Source organism: Danio aesculapii, chromosome 2 (assembly GCF_903798145.1).
Source record: "Danio aesculapii chromosome 2, fDanAes4.1, whole genome shotgun sequence".
In the NCBI taxonomy this organism is placed as follows: domain Eukaryota; kingdom Metazoa; phylum Chordata; class Actinopteri; order Cypriniformes; family Danionidae; genus Danio; species Danio aesculapii.
Genome location: NC_079436.1, coordinates 8,982,216 through 9,005,143, shown reverse-complemented (window position 1 = coordinate 9,005,143; position 22,928 = coordinate 8,982,216). Strand labels below are relative to the sequence as shown.

The following is a 22,928-nucleotide window of genomic DNA, read 5'->3' as shown; positions in this document are numbered from 1 at the left end:
ACTGAATTTACACTGCAGATCTTGATGGTCAATCCTGATTTTGTGACTATATCCGATTTTTTTTTGCTGACCCGCTTATATCATCTTTTAAAAGTGACTCATATCCTATTATCTGTATATTTACGCAGCATACGACTAACATGCAATGACTAGGAAAAAAGAGCAGGCGCTGACTGACAGCTGATAATAAATCTCTATTTCTGTATTTTAATCTGTTCACAGTGTTACATTTTTAAATGCTTTTTGACAAGTTGATTTACTATAGTTTATGACAGAAAACTTCTCATTTCGCCGTCTTCTTTTACTCTAGGCTTTTTTTAAACCCGTAGGCATCTTAATGTAATGTCCTTGGAATGATTTATGCACATGATGTATCATGCAACAGTTTTATATCAGTTTATATTGGTTACGTGGCGGATGCTGCACTCTCTCTCTCTGTCTTGTTAACGTGCTTGAATACTTGTTCTATATGACAATATAAAAGCTTTTTTAGTCCTCGAGTATTAGATTTAAGGTTTGGTCTGAGATTTAAGTCTGTTCTGAAATGAAAGCATCAGAGTGACGTCATTCGCTACAGTTTTTAATGATGCACGATTCGCAGTGACAGGTAAAAATCCGATCTATCTGCTTACACTGTAGTAGACACGAGGGCACAGATCCGATTCATATCGGATAAATTTCCACATATGAACAAAGCCTGAATCTGATTTGATTGAATCGGAATCCATGTGATTTTTTTTCCTGCTTACATGTAGTCTACATGGACCATATTTGATCTGTGCCACATGGGAGAAAAAAAATGGAATTGAGTCACCATGCAGTGTAAATGCAGCCGAAGATATCAAAAAGCAAAGTATTGTGCCACAAGCAAAATAACAAAATGCTACTGATTTCCTGAAGTGAACTTTGAATTTTGGGATTTTGATAAGGATGTGAACTCTGTTTCCTCTCCATGCTGTGGATTGGAAGAACACAATAATTCCACAATATATTCACATACCTGTTAACCCTCCCGTTTTTTCACGGGATTTTCCCATATTTTACAGTTCTATCCCGGCATCAACCTGTAAAGGTATTTTCCCGTATTTCCACGTATTTTCAATCTTTTCTACGAAGGGTGGCAATACTATATGCAACCCATACCGCCGAACCACCAGGGGACCCCACTAACTCTTAAATGTGAGTGTTCTGTGCTTTCGCTTTATTTAGGCATGAAAACACTTTGAAATAAATGTAAAAACGGCGTGATTCCCTTCTTTTTAATTATAGGTGCTGTCGCCCCTCCTATAAAATCCTCAAAACAGTCATATAGCGGTGCGTGACTGTCAGCTGACGCGCTCCATAGTGATAAATAGACGCTGTTTCCCAAATGGATTCTGTACATGCTATTTGAAGGAATCGCGGAGGCGAAAGTCTGGGTTTTGGGTGTGTGTTTGAACAGACATATACGCTTAATTAATAATAATAACATCTAAAGATGTCGATCTTGGTGTTTTTTTTTTTTTTTCAAACACAACATTTTGTCCTAAACGAGCATAAAAAGTTAGGAAAGCAATTGAAAGCTTTCATTATAACATTATTAGATGTGTGCATTTTTAAAGTGACGCCTCTGTTATTTAATGTAATCAAACAAAAAATCTGAATAAATGAGAGATTCATTTGTTGCTCTTTAATTAGAATGTGTAAGTTATACAGTGGAGAAAAGATTAATGAGATTTTGTTATGTTATTTTTACATCCCAATGTTGACAGGTATGCATTCAATGAAAGTATTAATTAAAATGCATCAGACTCAATGTGCAAGGTTTCTGTGGGTGACAGAAGTGCGTGAGAGATTTTTCGGATACAATAATTTCAGAAAACAAAATATACGGATACGAAAATTTTGGAGTTCAGTGTGCGAAGACCTTTATGCCTGATTCACACGTGCGTCAGCGTCAATGCTTCCCATTCACTTTGAATAGGTGACGTCAAGCGGTGCCAAACTGAATTGTGGATTTGCTTGCTGCAGAATTTGGGAACTTCTTAACGTTTCAAGTGGCAATGGAAGCGTCAGCCAATCAGATCGCTTTAAGCAAATAGCCAAGCTTTTCAGCTAAGTTAAGGAAAATGGCACTAGTTAGCTAACGTTTTCTTTCCCAAACACACGTTTTAGATGCCATTTATCAAACTCAAGTTAATGAACTGATTCTTTCACTATACTAGACTTGTCACGATACTGAATTTCGGTACTGAAATAAAAAAAAGTCAATTTCCCTTATGGCTGATTTGCCATAGTATTCACCAGTGCTCAACAAATGACTGTGATTGGCCATGAAGGTCATCAGTTGACCGCACTTTACCATTGTTTACCGAGTGCAAACACAGACGAGCAATCGCTGATGTCTTGGCCGATCTGCAAAAAACACTCCAGTGTCCCTGTATCTGTGTTTGCACTTGGTGAAGTGCAGTGAACTGATGACCTTCACGGACAATCACAGTCATCTCTATTGACCACTGGTGAATATTATGACAAATCAGCTCTGTTTAAGAATGAGTTTTAATGTTAGAGAGAAATGGACATTTTTAAAATTTCAGTAGCGGGTCAACACTATTATAGACAACACGAGGGAGTGCTACAGAGGACTGTGTGTTCACAGCGAAAGCGGTGAGAGCATTCAAGGTCGCTCTGGCCGCCCTGGCGACAACGCTGTCTTCCTTCAGCTCCGGCGGCGAGAGCGTCAAAATTCGCTACATTGATGTCGAATTTAAAGGGGGCGTTGCAGCATATTAGTTACATTCCTGCATAAACATGCTCTCTAGCTTGAAAATGTTGCGCACTTCTTATCAAATTAATTTAACAACGGAAGATCACGTTGCGTGCACTGTGGCTTTGCTCCACTGAATTGTCCAATGTGTCTGAAATATCTTGAAGCAGCGATACTGTTTTGTACTGTGGCATGAGATTCCCGTGTTTTTAAAGATAAATATATATATAACATTAATCAACATCAGTAACTTGCCAGTAACTTATTTAATGCATGTTCCTGTAAGAAAACATTATAAATAATAAAAAATCCGGCGACCGCAATAATCAAACCCTTGGGAACAACTGTGGTCAGAACCAAAGTTTATAGGTCTGTGTTCTCTGAACTCCTCTCAAGCGGTGGACTTCTTCATTCTGATTGCTTGCCACCGAACCGCGTCATAGCTCATTACCATAAAGCTGACTTGATTTCAACTCTCCTCAACGCCCACACCAACGAAGATGTGCTGCGCTGCTCCTCGCCAATTATCGCCGCCGGCTCTCATTGAAAATGAATGACTTCCGGCTACTCTCGCTGCTTTCAGTGTGAATATACGGTTACATAGGCTAAAGCAGGGAAGTGTCCCCACAGTGTTTACTTGGTGCCATGAACTGAACCCTAGGAGGACACTTAAGTGTATAACTCTTAAAGAGATTTTGTTTGATGCCTAATATGCTTTTAATTGTTTAAATTAAAATTGTCAGACCTATTATGTAGAAACACTATTGTCATGATGTCAGTTCCAGAGTAAACAATCTAGAGTGAATCAGATCTCATGTGTCTGTCTCATTATTATTATATAGTAGTGTACGTAACACAGACAATAGCCAATTGTTCTCTACAATTATATTGGCTGACACTGATATGATGATCGCATCAGACCCAACTTCAGACATGCCCCTTGTGAAGCGTTGATGTTAACGCCCCGTGTGAATTGCAGTAAATATTTGTGTCTTGTTTCTGTGATGTTGTGTGAATGCATTTTGATGTATTTTTTTTTTTTAGCACTGGGCTAATGGTCAACATATCCCACAACACACCAGCCTTACATCCTTACCTGCCACTTGACTTTTACTCAAAATCACAGGTACGATGCCAAGTACACGTAAACATTTTTTCTGTAGTAATTAATTCATATGTTTAAAAATACCGCACCACATACACACCATTGAATACTAATTTTTCTGTGTGAAAAAGATAAACAGTTCTCTAGATAGTACCCTGCCCATTAGTGACGATCTCTCCCTTATTAGCATAGACTGCCCTGAGTGAGAAGCAGCCGTCCACCACCAGAGTTTCATGCTAAACCTGCCAAAAATAATGTCTGCTACTAAAAAAATTATACACTGCCTTCTTCTGAGACATTTCTTTTAATATGTTCAGTTTTTCTCAGAGATAACTTCAGTCCTGTTTTAAACCTGCTGCTATATGCTGAGGCATAGATTTTTGTAGCTCCGCCCTCTTTTGAAAAGAGCACAATCTCATTTGAATTTAAAGCGACAGTCACCAAAATGGCACCATTTGGCTCAAAGCCTAAATGGAGCAGATTTAAATAGCTCTAAAACATTATCTGTGGCGTATTTTGAGCTGAAACTTCACATACACACTCTGGGGACACCAGAGGCTTATTTTACATCTCGTAAAAAGGTGCATAATAGGCCCTCTTTAAGATCTGTGAAAATCAATGATCTTCACTGCCTGATTGAGATACGATACAAATTGGCTATCACACTTGGCAACAATCAGTGCATTGCAGTCCCTTTATTTATATTGTCCATGTCTTGAAACATGGAAATTTATTTTACCACAGTATTTTAAATGAGGGCTGCACAGTGGGTAGCACGTTCGCCTCATAGCAAGAGCATCGCTGGTTCGAGCCTCAACTGGGTCAGTTGTCATTTCTGTGTGGAGTTTGCATGTTCTCCCTGTGTTCACGTGGGTTTCCTCCGGGTGCTCCAGTTTCCCCCACAGTCCACATGCGCTATAGGTGAATTGTGTTAGCTAAATTATCCGTAGTGTATGTGTGTGTGAATGAGTGTGTATGGATGTTTACCAGTGATGGGTTGCAGCAGGAAGGGCATCTGCTGCGTAAAACATATGCTGGATAAGTTCATTCAGATTAAAAGTGGCAACCCCAGATTAAAAAAGGGACTCAGCCAAAAAGAAAATAAATGAATGAATGAATGAAAAGCTTTAATCATAGTAAAATATTATAAATATGAGTATTTTCATTGAAGTAATCTGCTGCTCCTGGCAGCACTTGTGTTTAAACTGACTTTCATCTCGATTTTAGCTTGAACAACTAAATGAATGCTTATTTTTAATTTAATTAAATTAAATTATCGAAGCTGTAAATGGAAGGTTATGAAATTGAAATCAGTCACATAAACATTGCTGTGCATATTTCCTATTGATGGAACAGTTGTGAACTCTGTTTTTGATATAACTGTTTATCAGACATTTTATACGCAACAAGTTTCTAAAAGATCATTTAAGTTTGATACTCGCATGACATGCACTCTATGACGGTTGGTTTTCTGTGTCATTCGATATTTCATTTCATACATTGCATGTTTAGATATTCATGCACAATCTTCCATCATTCAGACAACTCTCCACATACACTGTGCATTTTGTAATGTGAAATAAATTGCATAACCACATTATGCCAGTTTTTGTAAATAAAAAGTTTGTTGTTCATTTTTAATGAAATATTATTCAAAATTGCCTGACATATTTTATTTTCTTACAGTTGAGCCGTTCACAGTCCTCGGTTAAATGTACTGGAGAACTTCTGGTTGGTGTGAGCAGCTTGGCTTTTGATGCAGAGATCTTGAGTGCAAACTCTGGTTTTAAACAAGCGCTGGTGTTCAATCACTCAATACCTCAGGTAGAGAAATGATTCGGTAACACTTTACAATAAGGTTCATTAGTTAATGCATTTACTAACATGAACTAATCATGAACATCGCTTGTACAGCATTTATTAATCATAATTGAACATTTACTAATGCATTATTACCATCCAAGTCCAGGCTTGTTAAAATTAGTTTATGCACCGTGACAACTGTAAAAAACTGTAATTTCATTAACTAACGTTAACTAACATGAACAAATACTGTAGTAAATGTATTGTTCATAGTTTGTTCATGTTAGCAAATGCATTAATTAACATTAACTAATGAACCTTATTGTAAAGTGTGACCAATGATTCATCATTCCTTATATTGTGTCTTTTCTAAATGTCTAGTTACATTTGCTTCAGAAAAGTTTGAACTGATCTCTGAACTTTATAAGATCAGCTATTCTTATCTATGGTCAACTTTCTTTTATATATAAAAAATCTACCACCTGACCAAAAAAAAACAAACAAATACACTGTAAAACCCAAAAAGTTAAGGTAACTCAAACCATTTGAGGAAACTGATTGCAACAAACCATTTGAGTTCAACAACTAATCCTATTGAGTACTGTGAACTTACTCCATTTGAGTGAACGAAGCAATTTGAGCACAGTAAAACCCAATAAATGAAGAGAACTCAAACCGGCTGAGTACTGTAAAACCTAATAAGTAAAACCATTTGAGGAAACCGATTGCTACAAACCATTTGAGTTCAAAAACTAATCCTATTGAGTTCTGTGAACTTACTCTATTTGAGTGAACGAAGCAATTTGAGTAAAATAAAACCAAATAAATGAAGAGAACTCAAACCGACTGAGTACTGTAAAACCCAATAAGTAAAACCATTTGAGGAAACCGATTGCTACAAACCATTTGAGTTCAAAAAAACTAATCTAAATGAGTACTGTGAACTTACTCTATTTAAGTTAAAGTAATGAAGCATTTAATTAACTCATTACATTCAACACTGAGTTCAAAACTCTTTTCAAATGAGTAGAAATAACTTTCGGTCAATTTTGAGTTAACTACACTCATTTAATTTGATAAAGTTGACTGCTGGGTTTTACAGTGTAACAATAAACCAACTAAGTCATTTATAAATAAACCAACATTAAAATACCAGTTAAATAATGAAAAAGTGGGGGGCAGCAAGAAGGTGAAGTGGTTCGACAAGCACAAATAACACATAATTTATCGGCTTAAAGATATGGATCTAAATTTGTTACCCGACTGATAATGATAACAATACAAATAGCATTTATTAGCCGATACTTATATGGTCACCGATATACTGTGCATCCATATTAGATTTGTAAACACTGAATAAAATTATTAATTGTATTTACTAAATCTTTTTAAGGTAAGTGGTTGCAAAAAGGCACCGTGGCTCAATGGTTAGCTCTGTTGCCTCAAAGCAAGAAGGCCACTGGTTCGAGTCTCAGCTGGTTCAGTTCGCATTTCTCTGTGGAGTTTGCATGTTCTCCCTGTGTTAACATGGGTTTACTCCGGGTGCTCTAGTGTTCCCCACAGTCCAAAGACATGCGCTATAGGTGAATTGAATAAACTAAATTGGCCATAATGTATGTGTGTTTGGTTGTTTCCCAGTACAGGGTTGCAGCTGGAAGGGCATCCGCTGTGTAAAACACATGCTGGATAAGCTGGCGGTTCATTCCACAGTGAGATTAAATGAATGAATGGTTGCGAACAATTTTTATGGGCTCGATTTTTAAACAAACAACTTCAATTTAGTATTGTTCAACTTAATTTCTTTATTTAAATTCAGCCCATATAAATTGTTTGCAACCATTTACCTTATAAAAGGTAGTAAATCCATTAAATCATTCTTTTTAGTGTACTGCAGTGTTTTCAGCAAAGATTTAATCATATTAATTTGCTTTATTTGACTTCATTACATGAACACTAGAATTTGTTGCACTGAAAGTAGCTTTTTAGTAAGAACTACTTTATACATCACTGCGCTATTGATAACAACCTTCTTTGTCGACATTAGTTCCACTAATCTGCCTGTCATATAGCTCTTCATGAAATATGTTGAGTTCATATCTTGCTTTGTTATTTCTGTACCTCTAGCTACACTTGTTTCCCAGAAATCTGACTGTGAGGACACTCTATGGCGGAAACAGAGGGTCACATATTTTCACACACCGAGCACAGTGGGACAATCAGGATTCAACACAGACCGCCTCATCATATGATTATACACAGTTCCAGCAAAGCTATCCAGAACTAACAGGTTGATATGTGAAGCAAACTGCTGATCTCTTCACATTCGTATCAGTTTTAATATACAATGTACAAAAATGGTGGGTTGCACACATTAGGTATGTGTTGGGACAACATGAAGGAATTAAAATCACTTATTAGTTTTTACAAATTTGAGTGGATTGAATCAAAGTCCCTTTAAGTCATTTCACTCGGCGGCCATCTTTGAAACACCTCTCGGGCAGTATGCTCGGGCATTCTGTCTTACGATTGAATTTCATGTTAGGAATCAATAATGAAATTGAACAATAACTGTCTTATAAGTTTTGTTTCTAAAAATCCGAATCAGACAAAATCTGCAGAAACTCACGTCAGGTCCAAGCCCCTCCCCACAGAGTATCATCAGTCTATAGCGATCGATGATTGGCTCCTGTACTAGAAGGCGGGCTTTTTTACCATATATCAATCGATCGATGATTGGCTCCGGTACTAGAAGGCGGGCTTTTTTTAAAATATATCGATCGATGATTGGCTCCTGTACTAGTAGGCGGGGCTTTATTCACCATATTGACATTTACATTTTCCCCCATTCAAAAAGATAAGAGTGACATTTCTTGTGTATTCTATAGTCTTTGATTGAATATAAAACAACTGAGTTGTCCCCAAAAAAACCTCAAGAATTGTGGGGTTTTAGCTCATTTTAAAAAAGTAGTTTGAACAAACAGTAAACGTCATTTTTTGAGTGTATGATCAACTCTATTCTGAATTGCTAATGTGTCTTTTTAAATGTAGGAACGGCTCTCGGTTGGGGTTTGGATCTTAAGGTAGAGAATGATAGTCAGAGGAAACTGGGTGATCTAAGTGTGGATTGGAGTCTGTTCGGAAGCCGTGAAGAGGTGAGGTTTTTTGGAGGTTTTATTCACTGGAAAAAAATATTCATTGGGTTTTCTTTTTTTTTAAGTAGGTGCAAACAAGTTACACTACCTGACAAAAGTCTTGTCATCAATCCCAGGGTGAGAGCAAGAAATAACTTGACTTCTACTGTAGTAGATCATTTGGAAGGTAGATTTTTCTGATGAGTCATCTGTTGAACTGCATCCCGATCATCACAAATACTGCAGAAGAACTATTTGAACCCACATGGACGCAAGATTCTTGCAGAAATCAGTCAAGTTTGGTAAAGGAAAAATCATGGTTTGGGGTTACATTCAGTATGGAGGTGTGCAAGAGATCTGCATAGTGAATGGCAACATCAACAGCCTGAGGTATCAAGACATTTGTGCTGCCCTTTACATAACCACAGGAGAGGGCAAATTCTTCAGCAGGATAGCGCTCCTTCTCATACTTCAGCCTCCACATCAAAGTTCCTAAAAGCAAAGAAGCTCAAGGTGCTCCAGGATTGGCCAGCCCAGTCACCAGACATGAACATTATTGAGCATGTCTGAGCTAAGATGGAGGCATTGAAGATGAATCTAAAGAATCTTAATGACCTCTGGGAGTCCTGCAAGAACGCTTTTATAGCCATTTCTTCGGTAAAATAAGCATAATCTAGAGGCCTTTGCCTTTCAAATAAGCCGCTTTTGATACCAAAGTCAAGTTATTATTTGTTGTTCCTAAAACTTGGATAGGCGACAAGACTTTTGTCAGGTAGTGTACTGCATAAGGACTGAATTTAAACAAACAATTTAAATGTAATAATCTTCAACTTAAATTGTTTAAATTGTTGACTTAGTTTTTTCAGTGTTAGGCATTTTTCATCATTACACAGTCCAGATTTGCAGTGAAGTTTAAATAGAAAACAGTTTTTAAAAACTTGATGTTTTGTAGGACGTTGTAGGTTGGTCTCTAATTTGATCACTGTTTATCACATGTATGCTGTGTTTAGGTAAAAATTCAAGGATCTTGGGCTTTGATGAGCAGACAAATGGATTCATTAGAGCAGAAACAAGCATTTGTCTCAACACTGACTCAGTTTCACATACATGCCTTATCACATGGACCGACCAACAGGCATGAGGGCATCAACCATGTGTGTATTTGCAACACGTAAACACTTTCTATGATCGCAGTTTTCATATCTAAGTATACTCTTCCTTCTCTCAAATACCTTCAACAACTTAAAAGGGGCGTAGTTCATCCAAAAATTGAAATTCTGTTATTAATGAATGACCCTAATGTTGTTCCAAACCCATAAGACAGAACATCAGAACACAAATCAAGATATTTAGGATAAAATCAAACCGCTTACTGATCATCTATAGACAGAACAGATCCTAAAACAATCCAGAAAGGTATCAAAAACATAAGCAAAACATTCCATGAGTAGGGCCAAACAGAATCTGCAGACATTTTTTGCCATTTCTGTGGAGAATTTTGTAAAAAAAATCTGGATTTATCTGGAATTATTTTGGGAGTATTGTAACTAAAAACCTAAAATATGAAATTTAAAAATAATAGCTTTTTAATTTTTATTTAATGTTTACCATGCAAATCGAATGATTGTAGATCCTCTTATTTGGTAAACAAAAGCAGGTCTATCAAATAACTTATCTACTAAAAGACAGAAAATATTACTTTGCAAACTGTATTGTAAATAAATCTTTCATATTAATTAGTCAATAATAATACTGAAAGTTATTTAAAAACTGAATAAATATACATTTACACAAGTAAATAAATTGACTCAACGATGGGCTAAAAATTTGCGGAAATCTGCACAGATTTCGTGTGGGCCTCGTCATGAGTGGTTTAATCATACATTTCTGAAGCCATCAGAAGAATTTCATGTACACCAAAAAACGACTAGTTTTTGGCAGCCAAAAATTTGGTGCATCCCTGTATCATACACAATGCAATATCGATGATGAAGCTATATTTTGTGCAGCACTAATGAGAGAACAACCTGATTATTTTAGTTTAATTTAGCGTAAAAAATGGCTGCTTTCAACGATAAAAAACTGTAAAAATGCTACAGTAAAAATCTGTAGCCTGGTTAGCAGTATGTTTCCTTAATATATACATATAATATTATATAATACGATATATAATAACTGTAAATTGACTTTCCCAGAATTCCCTGCATGGCACATCACTTTTCATGCTTTTTGTTGACATTACTATAAATCTTTTTAGTTGTTTCCCTATCAGTTATGTACATTAGAGATTTATGTTACATCTAATGTTGATAAACGGTGTTTATTTCATGACTTTAATTTTATGTGTGTTACCATACTGGTGTTTAGTAGCTGTGTGAATGACACAAAGCACCTTCTATACACTGATTCACTTTTCTGCTTGTGAGAAAAGTTGTATGTGATGAACATTGGTTCATTATGTAACTTACTCATCACCACCTGCATATGGCTGTGTTGACGTGTCTGTCTGTGCTACAAAAGATGTGAAGATATTGCTAATACAAAACACAGACATATTACATCTGTAAATGAATGAAATATGGTAGTTTACTGTAAAAATTTGAAATTACTATTACGGTTTGTACCGTATTTTTAACAGTGAAATACTGGCGACCATAGCAGCCGTTTTTTTTTTTACCGTAAATTTAATGGATTAACCACTGATGACACGTAGACTGTTTTGACTATGATCTTGGTGTCTTTCTGAACTTTAATGGCCCGTTTCCACTAAGTGGTACAGTATGGTACAATTTGGTATGATTTTATGGCCGTTTGAACTGTCAAAGGGTACCTAAAAGCGAACCGTACCGTAACACTTTTTGGTTACTCTTTACAAAGGATACCAAGCATGAAAAAAGGGTACAAAAGGCAGAGCAAGACGCACAGCTAAACAGTATTGGTTTACAGAGATACGTCACTCGCAGAAGCAGGAAAATAAAAACAAGGGAACCGCCATTTTTAAAAACACAGCCGAGAAATTACGCTGTAATAATATATACATATAATAACAAGCCATGGTCGACCAGAGCTCAAACAAACCTTGTCGTTGTCTTGAAAAACTGCCACAAAGCCAAGAAGAACAAAACCTGCTGTGTCCTGTTGTCGTTTTACGAGCCCGTCTAAAAGTGCGAGCGGTTACACATTCTCTAGAGAGCTCACCGCACGTCTATTTTTGAAATAACTTCTTGAGCTGATGATAATAACGTGCACCTGATCATTGAAGTGCTTCTGACATCCGGTCCTTTCAGAAACGGACAAATACAAAAGTGACGTGCAAAAAAACAAAGGAGAAGCCGGAAAAAACAAAGGAGCAAATGATTCCTCCAGCAACCTAAAACATGAACAAACTGCCATGTTTAACTATTATCATCACCTTTTGGACTATTATTGAACTCAGAATGACGGAATTATTTTCTAATAGAGGTTACATGTGCTGGTGAAGATTAAAGATGCAGATGAGAGGTTTGACTGACTGTAAGCTATACTGTATGTTCTGTGTTGTTTTTGAACCCACTTCAAAACTAAATGTATGTTGTGTGTAGTTTTTTTTTGTAATTGGTTACTTATATGATATGTGAATGACCCATACGGCTTTACTGTGACATTTCCTCAAGTAAAAATGACATCATCTGAAACTTCACGCCCACCATAGCAGTGGAAACACAAGCCTGATAAAGGTGACCCGTACCGACCCATATTGTACCATACTGTACCTCTAACTGGAAGTGGTCCATAAAAGTTTTATGACCCTTGCTGTCTATGGAGGGTCAGAGAGCTCATGTTCTGAAGATGAACATTTTTGTAACAGCGTGAGAGTAATTAATGACAGAATTACATTGTTTAGGTGAACTATCCCTTAATGTTGTCTTTAAGCTATTGATTGATTCTCCTACATCCCATGCTATAATTTGAATACTCTCTTTGAAAACTGCATTCATACTTATATACTATACACCTCATTCTTTGTTCTAATATTTCCTCATTGTTTTTAAGAGCTAATAAGTAAAATATATGTGATATGAAAACTATTGTGTTTCCTTAGGCCCACATTTCAGGGAGCCAGCGAAAGCCTGTAAATGTTTCAGTAACAGTAAGTGAGCACTGGCATGGTGACTCCAGCAGAGGGCAGGCCTGCGTCTTTCTTTCACCAGGCCAGGTAAATAAAAGACTTGTGCACTTTCACTAAACTTTGGGTGGGGCACGAGACATTGAGGCGTGCACTCGAGTAAATTATGATGATGATTTTTATGTGTTCACTAAAGGGAATGTAAAAAATAAAATAAAATAATAATAAAAAAAAATAATTAAAAAAAATTAACGTTAGCTCCACGGCTAACTATCTGGCACCTGTAGAGTTAATGCGTTCCGGTAAAATATATACAAATATAGACCTTTTTCTTGGCTGTTGCATGGAGGGCGCCATAGCGACCAGCGTCTTCCGGTAGAATGCTAAGAACTTCTATTTACAGCGTTTACAACTGGTAATTTACACTCCGAAAACGGGCTTTCATTAGCGTTTTGAGTGGATTACGGTGTGTTTTTGTGACACACAACTTGGAAAGGTGTGTATTAAAGCCGTTATAATCTGTCATGTGTGGTTCAAGTATGTGAGAAAAACGCTCTCCTAGTTCATGTGTCTGTCGTCAGAAATACAGTGTGTGTTTGTGTGTGCTCAGCGGCTCTTCAATACACACACGCCACACGCACACACGCAATACTTCACTGCAAACCAGATTACTGGCATGAAACTTAACAGGTATGTAAGTTCTGCAATTTACAAAAATGACCAATAAAAGTCCGTTACTGATACTCTGCTGGCTGATTTGCATGCTCGTTCTAATCGTGAGCCGTTTGTTTCATTTAGTGTGTTGTATTTACCACGGTTTGTGTTTTTCTGTTTTCATTTAAAAATGTCAATTTATTTTCACTTTGTCACAGTTATTAAATCAGGGTGCTAGTGGGACAGTACGGGTGACTTAAGCGATGAGGAGGCTTCATTTAAACAGCAGAAGATGCTGTCTGACAACGAGGGGAAAATGCCTCACAGCAGTTGTTTTCCATCCTATTAGATCACATTTTTTAAAATGATCAGTCCAGGAGGTGGCGCTGATCGACAACAGTATTAGTTTAAAGACGTTAAAAGCAAATAAAATAGATTAAAACTATCGTTTCAAAGCTGTCCAAATGTGACTGTTTACACTCATCAGCTGCCGACCGGAAGTTCTCAGCATTCTCCTTGCGCATACACACAAAGCATAATAAGTAATTTTGCGTTCCAAGAAAAAGGTCTGTAATAGGCCAGGTGCTTTTTAAAATTAATGACAGTGAATCAATGAATGAAAGTCAAACTGGTGAGCCGTCTGACAAAGAGTGCCCTTCTGAATCAAATCAGCAGGATGCCCTTCTGGAACTTTCACTTACTTTGAAGACACTGACTATGTTTACATGGACATCAGTTATTTGCCTTAATAAGACAATAATATAATTAAGGTCTTACGTTAAGTGCTTTTTGAATGTTGTGTCACCAGGTTTTTCACGCTTCCTGCAGAGGCTCATGTCATTTTGGGTGTTTCATCTTTAATTTTTGTACTTTACTGGAGTTTCAAGTTTCACTTTCACTTATAAACATTTTATTCACGTCCCCATGACAAACTGGGGTATTAGACGTGAATATAAAGTAAAGACTGGTGGAAGAGTGTTGTTTAAATGGAAAGCTGAATGGAAAGAAAAAAAAACCTCAGTATTTCGTGATGTGTGTGTGTGCGCGTGTGCGCGTGTGCGATCCTTTACTGAGAGCTGCGTGTGTGGATCTTGTCACAAAATGCGGTGAAAAGTCCCACATGACGGTAATAGTTTGATTGTGGTGTTTACTCCAATAATGCCACTAATATCTGCATACCACATGTCTTAATCCAGCAGGTTTAGTTCAGTTATGACTTTACTCGGATTAAGGTCATCAAAAATCGCTGTTTACATGGTGACTCTTAATCAGAGTATTGTCTTAATCGCATTAAAGTATTGTTGCCCATGTAAACATACTCAATGTTCGACTCAACCACACCATCCAGGCTCTGCGAACTTGGCTTTGCGAAGCAGAATTTTCTGTATGTATGTACATCAAAAGCAAGTACTCTATGGCTCACGCTTATTGACAGTGGAAGATGATTTACGGTTAGTCGGGTGAGGAATCAGACCACAGATTAGCATGTTGTCCTCACAGAAACAGGCTCAGCCATCACACTGAATCAGGTAAGCTGTATAGTTATGTTTCAGTGTGATTAATTCTACGCACTTTAAACGCAGTAAGTAATATGTGAAGGATGTTTGCGCATGCATTATAATTTTGGCTCGAGGGAGGGGTATCTGGGAGAGTTTGAAAACCCCTAAAATAGACCATGCCAATAGACCACTGAAGGCTGGTCTGAAGTCCAGCGCAGAGTGCTTTAGTAATGAGCCTATGCGGGTTCAAGCTTACACATTGCTTAATACACACAGGATGTACAGAAAAACCTTTAATAGAAATAGAAACATCTTTACATATGAAAAAAAGGATAAAAATGTTACAAAAATTATTACTTTCTACATAAATATAAAACCCACTACATCCATACCTTCTTCATGTTGGGGGGCTTTTTCAGTTTATTAATCTTTGAGCTCAACAAACTAAATTAAATATGTAGGTAAATGGATTTTCTCAGTGCAGCGAGTTTCCACGAAAGTAAAGGAATAAAGTAATAAGTAAAGTAAAGTAAAGAGAAAGTAAAGAGGCCGAATGGATGAGGCTCATTCTTTATCCTCTCGCTGCAGATGGTCTGTTTAACTGATTTCTCGCTAGTGAAGTGTTCAGTTTTTCCACTTACAAAGTCTGCCATGTAAATAGTAAATGCGCCATGGAGCAACGCAACTGACTCTTAAAGGTAATGAGAGATGAGACTCTGATTGATGTTATGCTCAAAACGCGCAGTGGTCAGTGGTCAATGAAATGACCATGGAAGTTACAATGGTCCAAGGAACAAGTATTTATCAATATATCTTATTATCTTGTTATCTTATAAACTCGAGTTGGTTTTGAACAAGTGAAGGGTGAGTAAATGATGACAGGATATTTATAGGGTGAACTATCCCTTTAATGTATTTTTAGAAACTTTCATATATTTTTAGCAGGATTATTTAATGAATAGAAAGTTTAGAACATGATTGATTTGAAAAACTATTAATTTTGAATGTTTTAAGTGTTACTTGTGATTGATTTACCAACCTTGCTACTAAAGGTAAAAAGGAGTATTCTAAATTATCATCAAGTGATAACTTGGATTGTTTTTTAGTAGACTTTAGGTTAGTTTAGTTTAGTATAGTAATTTTGGTTTTTGAAAAGTTGCAAGGTGTTCTTAGGTAAATGAAAAATCTATTTAAAGAGGACCAAATTGTTCCTGCAGTATGGGGAGGAAATACAACATTCTGAATATAAAACCATAGTGCAAACTAATATTTTGAATAACCTAAACAGAAAAAATAGACAATACAACTCAGATTGAGGGCGACATGGTGGGTCAGTGGTTAGCACTGTTGCCTCACAGCAAAAAGGTCGCTGGTTCGAGCCCCGACTGAGTCAGTTGGTGTTTTTGTGTAGCTGTGAATATTTATGTACATGTGATTTTTCAGGTTTTTATTTTTTTAAAATCTTTTTTCACGTTGTCATTATGGGGTATTGTTTGTAGAATTTTGAGGAATAAATGAATTTAATTACAACTTGTTTAAAACTAGAGAGTTTTGATGCAATGTTTAAAATATTTAGCTAATAAATATCAAAAATATTAAAAAAAATTTATCACCTGTATAATTAAATGTAAATTATTATTGTATTATTAATTGTATTAAATTCTAACACTTTTTTTTTTGATAGGGCAAATAAAAAAATCCATCTGGGCCATTCGGAAAACTCCTTAGCATTTAGCCCTGCATCAGTCTGAAATTTCATTCATAATTGTCTCAAAATGTTTTAAAAAGCCTTAAATTTAACCTGGTAAAACCTGCAGACACCATGTGAGTAATAATTTGGAATCTCCAGCTGAAAAGGATATTTCAATGAACATTTACTTCATAATTTACTTGCCTTCAGACCACCTATAGCTAACCCTAATAATATGCAATTCATTGTTGGTTACTATCAGTATGACTCAAAAAATGCATACCTGTGGCTCCACATGATTCGTTGCAATCTTATGATTCAAAACAGTAGATTTGAATGTTGGTTTCAGTAATCCAATGTGTCGGTCAATCAGGGAAGACATATAATGCATTGTTAGGAGCACCACTTATTATTGTTTACATTTCAGAATTTTTTTTTTTGGATGCTCATAGTACTAGTTACCATTGATTTTTTTTATTACCTTTACCATTATCATTTTGAGGTTGTGTAAATTAACAGCAAATGTATTACTTTTGTGTGAGCTGTCTCATTAAAGTGCCTGATCCTCTATGTATTGTGTCAGATGCAGTCGCTTCTCCCTCTGGTGGAGATGGAGGGATGTGTCGCTGTAGCTCAGGAAGGAAAATCTTACTCTCAAAACACAGAGCTCAAATGGAAGGACAAGAGAATAACCCAAAGCATGAAATACCAGGTGTGGAATATTGATTGAAAACTTGTTTATTGTACTGCCTTTTTTAGGGTATTAGGATCTGAGCTGTTTTGTGTGTGTGTGTGTGTGTGTGTGTGTTGTGTAGTGTGGAGTCAAAGGAATGCACACACTGCTGGTGGAGCTGGGGGCTCAGAACGTCTCTCCATCTCCCTGTCCGTCTCACTCTCTTCTGACCCAGATCCATACCAACCTGAGGGACCATCTGGAGCACCATGTTCAGATCGGCCTCTGTCCTCCACAGCCTGTGAGATCACACACTCTGTCTGTTCAATAATACTTAAATGTGCATTTAATTGCTTTAGGGAACACTCCAACTGACCCAGCCGGGGCTCAAATCAGTGACCTTCCTGCTTTGAGGCAACAGCACTACCCAAATCCTTTTTCGAAATGAATCACGGTTTTGAGGGTCTAAACATGCTCAAACTCACGAAACTTTGCACACACCCCAGAAGTGGCAAAATTTTACGTTTGTTGTAGCTTTCGGAAGTGGGTGTGGCAAAATGACTCGACAGCACCACCTATGCACTTTTGATGAACTAGCCCCCGAGCTACGAATCACGCACACTTACGAAAATTGCCACAAACGTCAAACATGCCAAAACCTACAAAAAAGTCTCTTGGAGTGAAATCTCACCCAACAGGAAGTTAGATATTTTTAACTGTCTGTGCCAAAAATTGCAGTTTTTGCCATTTCCAGACGTTTTATTTTAACGAATCCACCTAGGGATTTTATCCGATCAACAACAAAATTGGATTTTGTCATCTAAAGGCCTTGGCGATGTTAAATTGCGAATATCTAGAGTTTTCGTATAAGGGCGTGTCCGTGGCGGCCTCTCAAACTTTGATGATTCGCCATGAAACAGGAAGTTGTTATAACTGAGGCATTCATTCTTCGATCTGCCTCAAAATTCACACGTTTGATAACAGTCCTGACCTAAACAAGTTCACATGCCAATTTCCAGAAACAATTATAGCACCACCTGCTGGCAACCGGAAATGACATGTTTTACAGTGTAACAAACTCCTCCTACAAATTTTATCACATCAGATCATGTTCCATTAGTTAATCCAAAGGTCTTTGTGATGCTAAATTGTGAAGATCTAGAGTTTTCACCGAAGCGCGTGTCTGTGGTGGACTGACAAATTTCAGTGCTTCGCCATGGAGGAAGAAGTACTTATAACTTAACCACACAATATCTGATCTGCCTGAAAATTCACAGGTTTGATAAGATTCCTCTCCTGAAGACATCTACATGCTAATATTGAGTCACAGTTGTAGCGCCACCTGCTGACAGAATGTAGTTTGGCTTATAACTCAGCCATACACTGTCTGACCTGCCTGAAAATTCACGTTCGATAAGATTCCTCTCCTGAAGTCATCTACATGCCAATATTGAGTCACAGTTATAGCGCCACCTGCTGACAGAAAGAAGTTTGGCATAAATCAGTGATTTTCTCAGGTTGTTTAAATAAATCAGCTTAAATTAAAATTGTCTGCTGTTCTCTGTCATCCTAAGGCCACCGGGCTGCGCTGAGCCAGGGTGCAAGGTCCCTTTAATCGCTGCTTGCAGCTTTAATTTTTTTGTAATTTTAGTTTGAGGTAACAATGTTGGGTGTAACACATTACAAGTGACAAGTAAAATAACGCATTCTTGAAAAAATATATTTAAAAAGTAGTGATATTTGAGTTACTTTTTAAAAACGTGAGTTAACGTACTTAATTAACTTTTAAAAAGTAAACTGCTGAATTAAAATGAACATGGTCATGTTGAATCACACACTCAATGAGAGAATAGGTTTCTTATTTTTGAATTTATTGAAAAAAGCAAAAGGGGATTATTTCAATGGGCAGTGATTGTATGGACGTTACCACCATGACATCCATCAGACATTGGCTTTTGGTTGCCATACCTGACGAATAAATGTCAGTATTTGATGTCAATATGATGGTGGTTTAAGCTGTTGGCTCGACGTTGGATTTTGGTCACTTTCTAACAACCTAAAATCAACCAAATATCAACGTCATTTGATGTCATTATTGGACATCAAAATAATGTTGCCCTTAGATGCTGGTTAGACATTAAATTTTAGTCACCTGACATCAAAACCTAAATCTAACCTAATATTAACCTCTTATAATGTTGTGTGCCTGCTGGGCAATAACTAAATGCACTACAGAATTTTACGTTTACACACACATGTACAAATTCATGTAAACGCATCAGCTTTTAACAGGGTAATACTCACTACTCTTGAGTATTTTGAAAGGGCTACTTTTTACTCATATTGAGTAATATTTACAACAGATACTTTTACTCTACTTGCGCTAAATTTTTAGGCAAGCAATGGTACTTTTACTTGAGTATGACTTTTCAGTACTCTTTCCACCACTGAAAACAATACATGTTGAGAACTATATAATGTCTAGAGAGCACATGAGGAGTTGTATTAATACAATTCCTCATGAAAAGTAACACCATCATCATGAATTTAGGCCTGCATTGATTTATGAATTGAATTAACAGACAAGTCATTTAAGACATGCAGAAGCCCCGTATTAGTATTTGAAGTTGGACTTGGACACCACGTATAATAATGCTCATAAAAAGGGCCTTTCATTTTGTTCATTTCATTTTCTTTGTCGCAGGCTTTAATTTGGTCTGGATCTCACAGAGTGAACTCTGGCAAGGAGATGTTGTTGACTCACAGCCGCGTGTCTGTATCTGGACACCCTCAGCACAGCACCTTCACACTATCCCTCAGAAACACCAGCAGCAGTCAGCGCTCCAACTACTCACTGCTCACTGAGGTACTTACACACACTTCTGAACATGCTAAGTTTCAGCAGGAATTTCAGTAGTTTCACAATTTCATCAACACTGTTCACAATTTCCTGTTGAATCTATTATAACTTACTGGGAGGAGTTCTCCAGTAACTTGCTGTAAATCAGTTTCAGCGAATATACTGTATTCAGATTTACAGCACCATTTACAGTATTTTGCTGTGTATGTATTTACAGTATTGCATATCTTTACTCTGAGTAAAAATATACAGTAGTTTTCACAATGCAACTTTACAATACAGTAGCATACTGCATAACTATCCCACAGTAAAATACAGTTCGTATTACAGTTAAATACTGTGTGGATTACAAAAATCTTTAACAGTGTGGTGGTGCCCACATTCTTCACTTTACATTTTTGCAGAAATTAATTATTGCTGATGTAAACTAATGAAGTGATGCCATGCTATGATCAATAATAGGTGATTACAATCCCAATAAAATCAGAAAAGGTCAGTTAACACAATTAAATTGCTCTCTTTAAACAAAACGGAAGTTACCTGTCAGAATTGAGTAATCCTAATAATACTTTTGTTTAACATAAGTGTGAAAAAATATTATAGGTTATATATATATTTTGTATTTGTTGTTGTTGTTGTTGTTGTTTTAAAGAAAGGTTTATCCCTCTGCTCTAAAATCGAGTAGAATTTCATTGGATTTGGGAATTTTTATTCCCATTAAGGTGTTTATATGAGCAAGTTTTATACATACTCCACTTTAGTTTTAAACTGGTTTGTAATAATTTCTTTAACATGTTTGGAGATCTTTTCAGTGCTTTATTTCTCTTTTTTAATACCACCTCATGGCTGGCACCACCAAATTACAAATTACCAAAGAGTTCCACCACTCTTAAATATTAGTCTGGAGCCCTGCTGTCATTATTTTAACACCCACAAAGGGCATTTAAATGTAGATATAGTGATATAATTAGTACACAGTACACTGTTAAAAAAACATTAGCAAACCCTTTCACTTAATTGGGACAAATTGACTTCACTTAAAAGTTGACTTAATTTTTATAATTATGCAGGGAATCCAGAGTCGTAGTCAAATAACAGGCAAATGGTCAAAAGGCAGGCAGCAGAAAACATGAAACAAACAAAACAAAGCTAGGTTCAAACACGGAAGGCAAGGCAAGGAAAACGCATTGTAATGTTCACAATCAGTATAGCAAGACTCAGATTTGTAGTTCTCCAGCAATCTGCATGGACTAGATAGCTGGTAACTGTGACAAATGTCTTGCTATCTTTCCTATCTAACATTTTTTAAAAATGATTTTCTTATGTATTTGTTGGCAAACTGGTGATCCGTGGTCCATCTTTGTTTCATCATTATTTAAACAATTTACCAGATTACTAGCGGTAAACTGCTCCTGTCCCAACTTTTTTTGGAATGTGTTGCAGGTCTAAATGGCAGGAAAGGATGTATATTTAAAAATGAGACGAAGTTGACCAGATAAAACACACAGTCTGCAATGAAATACAAATCAAAGTAAATTCGGAAATCACTGCTTTCTTTTTTTTATTTGCATTTTCCATATTGTCCCAACTTTTTTCTGATTTGGGGTTGTATTTGTGGTAGAAAACTTACAAAATACATAATTTTAACATGATCTTAATTAAATATTCTTATGATTTTTTACCAAAAAAACAAAACAAAACAGAAAATCAATTATTTTTGACCCAATTTTGGTAATTGTTAAAAAGTACATTTTCAATATAAGATTGGTTTTGTGGTCTAGGGTAACATTTATAGTAATATAGTCACATGAACACTGTGAAACAAACAGTAATTATGGGATTGATTTGACCATGACAGAGTGCAACAATGATGCATTACATTAAGTAACTTCTCAACTGGAGCCTCTAGCAGAAAGTCTCAGTGGTGAGTTTTTATTGAGCCTGTCTAACTTTATAGATAAGATGTTATGAGTGTGTCATTCTTTTTACGTAAGCCGAAACATTCTCACCATCTGAATGAATGAAAAGTAGATTTGCTTTTGTCGCACAGAAAACAGTGTCTTGTTGTCATTTGGAGCCCAACTCCTCCAGACCTCTGCAAGAAGAGTTTGAGGGCAGGTCAAAGCATTGTGAAGACCATAAAATGGCATAAAGCTAATTTGTTACAGATCTACAGTATGTCTGTTTGTGCTGGAATTAAAATTACGGCTCTATTGACCTATCATTTCAGGATCTGTTCTTTATTTAGAAGAAAATAACAATAATACTCAAAAAAGCAGGCCGACAGAGATGTATTTAGAGAGTTTTGCAGTTTTAATGTGTATGAAAGCACAGATAGGAATTAATATCAACCTCTTCATAAACCGATGCATTGTTGAAGTTTTTTGGCCTCCTTTCTCTACAGACAAATAACAGTAAGAGCGGAGTGATATGACACGATGCATAAACATGCATTAAACACTTATATTAAGCCGTTACATGTGTTTGTTGCCACGTTACTAACATATGTGGCAAGTTTCACAATATAGACGTTAAACTGACAAAAAAAATGACTTAAACGTCCTGTTCTTTATTTGGAGGACAAAAAAAAAAATACTCAACAAAAGGAGCCAATAGAGAGGTATTTAAAGAATTTTTCTAAAATTCTGAAAACGTTGTCCTA

At 36.5% G+C, this 22,928-nt stretch overlaps 1 protein-coding gene across 1 annotated transcript in view; it reads left to right on the top strand.

The window, feature by feature from the left end:
- LOC130240558 (uncharacterized) overlaps positions 1-22,928 on the top strand; it is a 66,462-nt gene that overhangs the window by 1,840 nt on the left and 41,694 nt on the right. Inside the window, exons 3-11 of the mRNA XM_056472133.1 lie at positions 3,791-3,872; positions 5,538-5,675; positions 7,779-7,941; positions 8,703-8,806; positions 9,796-9,939; positions 12,867-12,980; positions 17,317-17,445; positions 17,549-17,707; positions 20,111-20,272. Of these exons, the coding sequence (XP_056328108.1) occupies positions 3,801-3,872; positions 5,538-5,675; positions 7,779-7,941; positions 8,703-8,806; positions 9,796-9,939; positions 12,867-12,980; positions 17,317-17,445; positions 17,549-17,707; positions 20,111-20,272 (1,185 nt within the window). The 5' untranslated portion in view covers positions 3,791-3,800. The remainder of the gene's footprint in view (positions 1-3,790; positions 3,873-5,537; positions 5,676-7,778; positions 7,942-8,702; positions 8,807-9,795; positions 9,940-12,866; positions 12,981-17,316; positions 17,446-17,548; positions 17,708-20,110; positions 20,273-22,928) is intronic.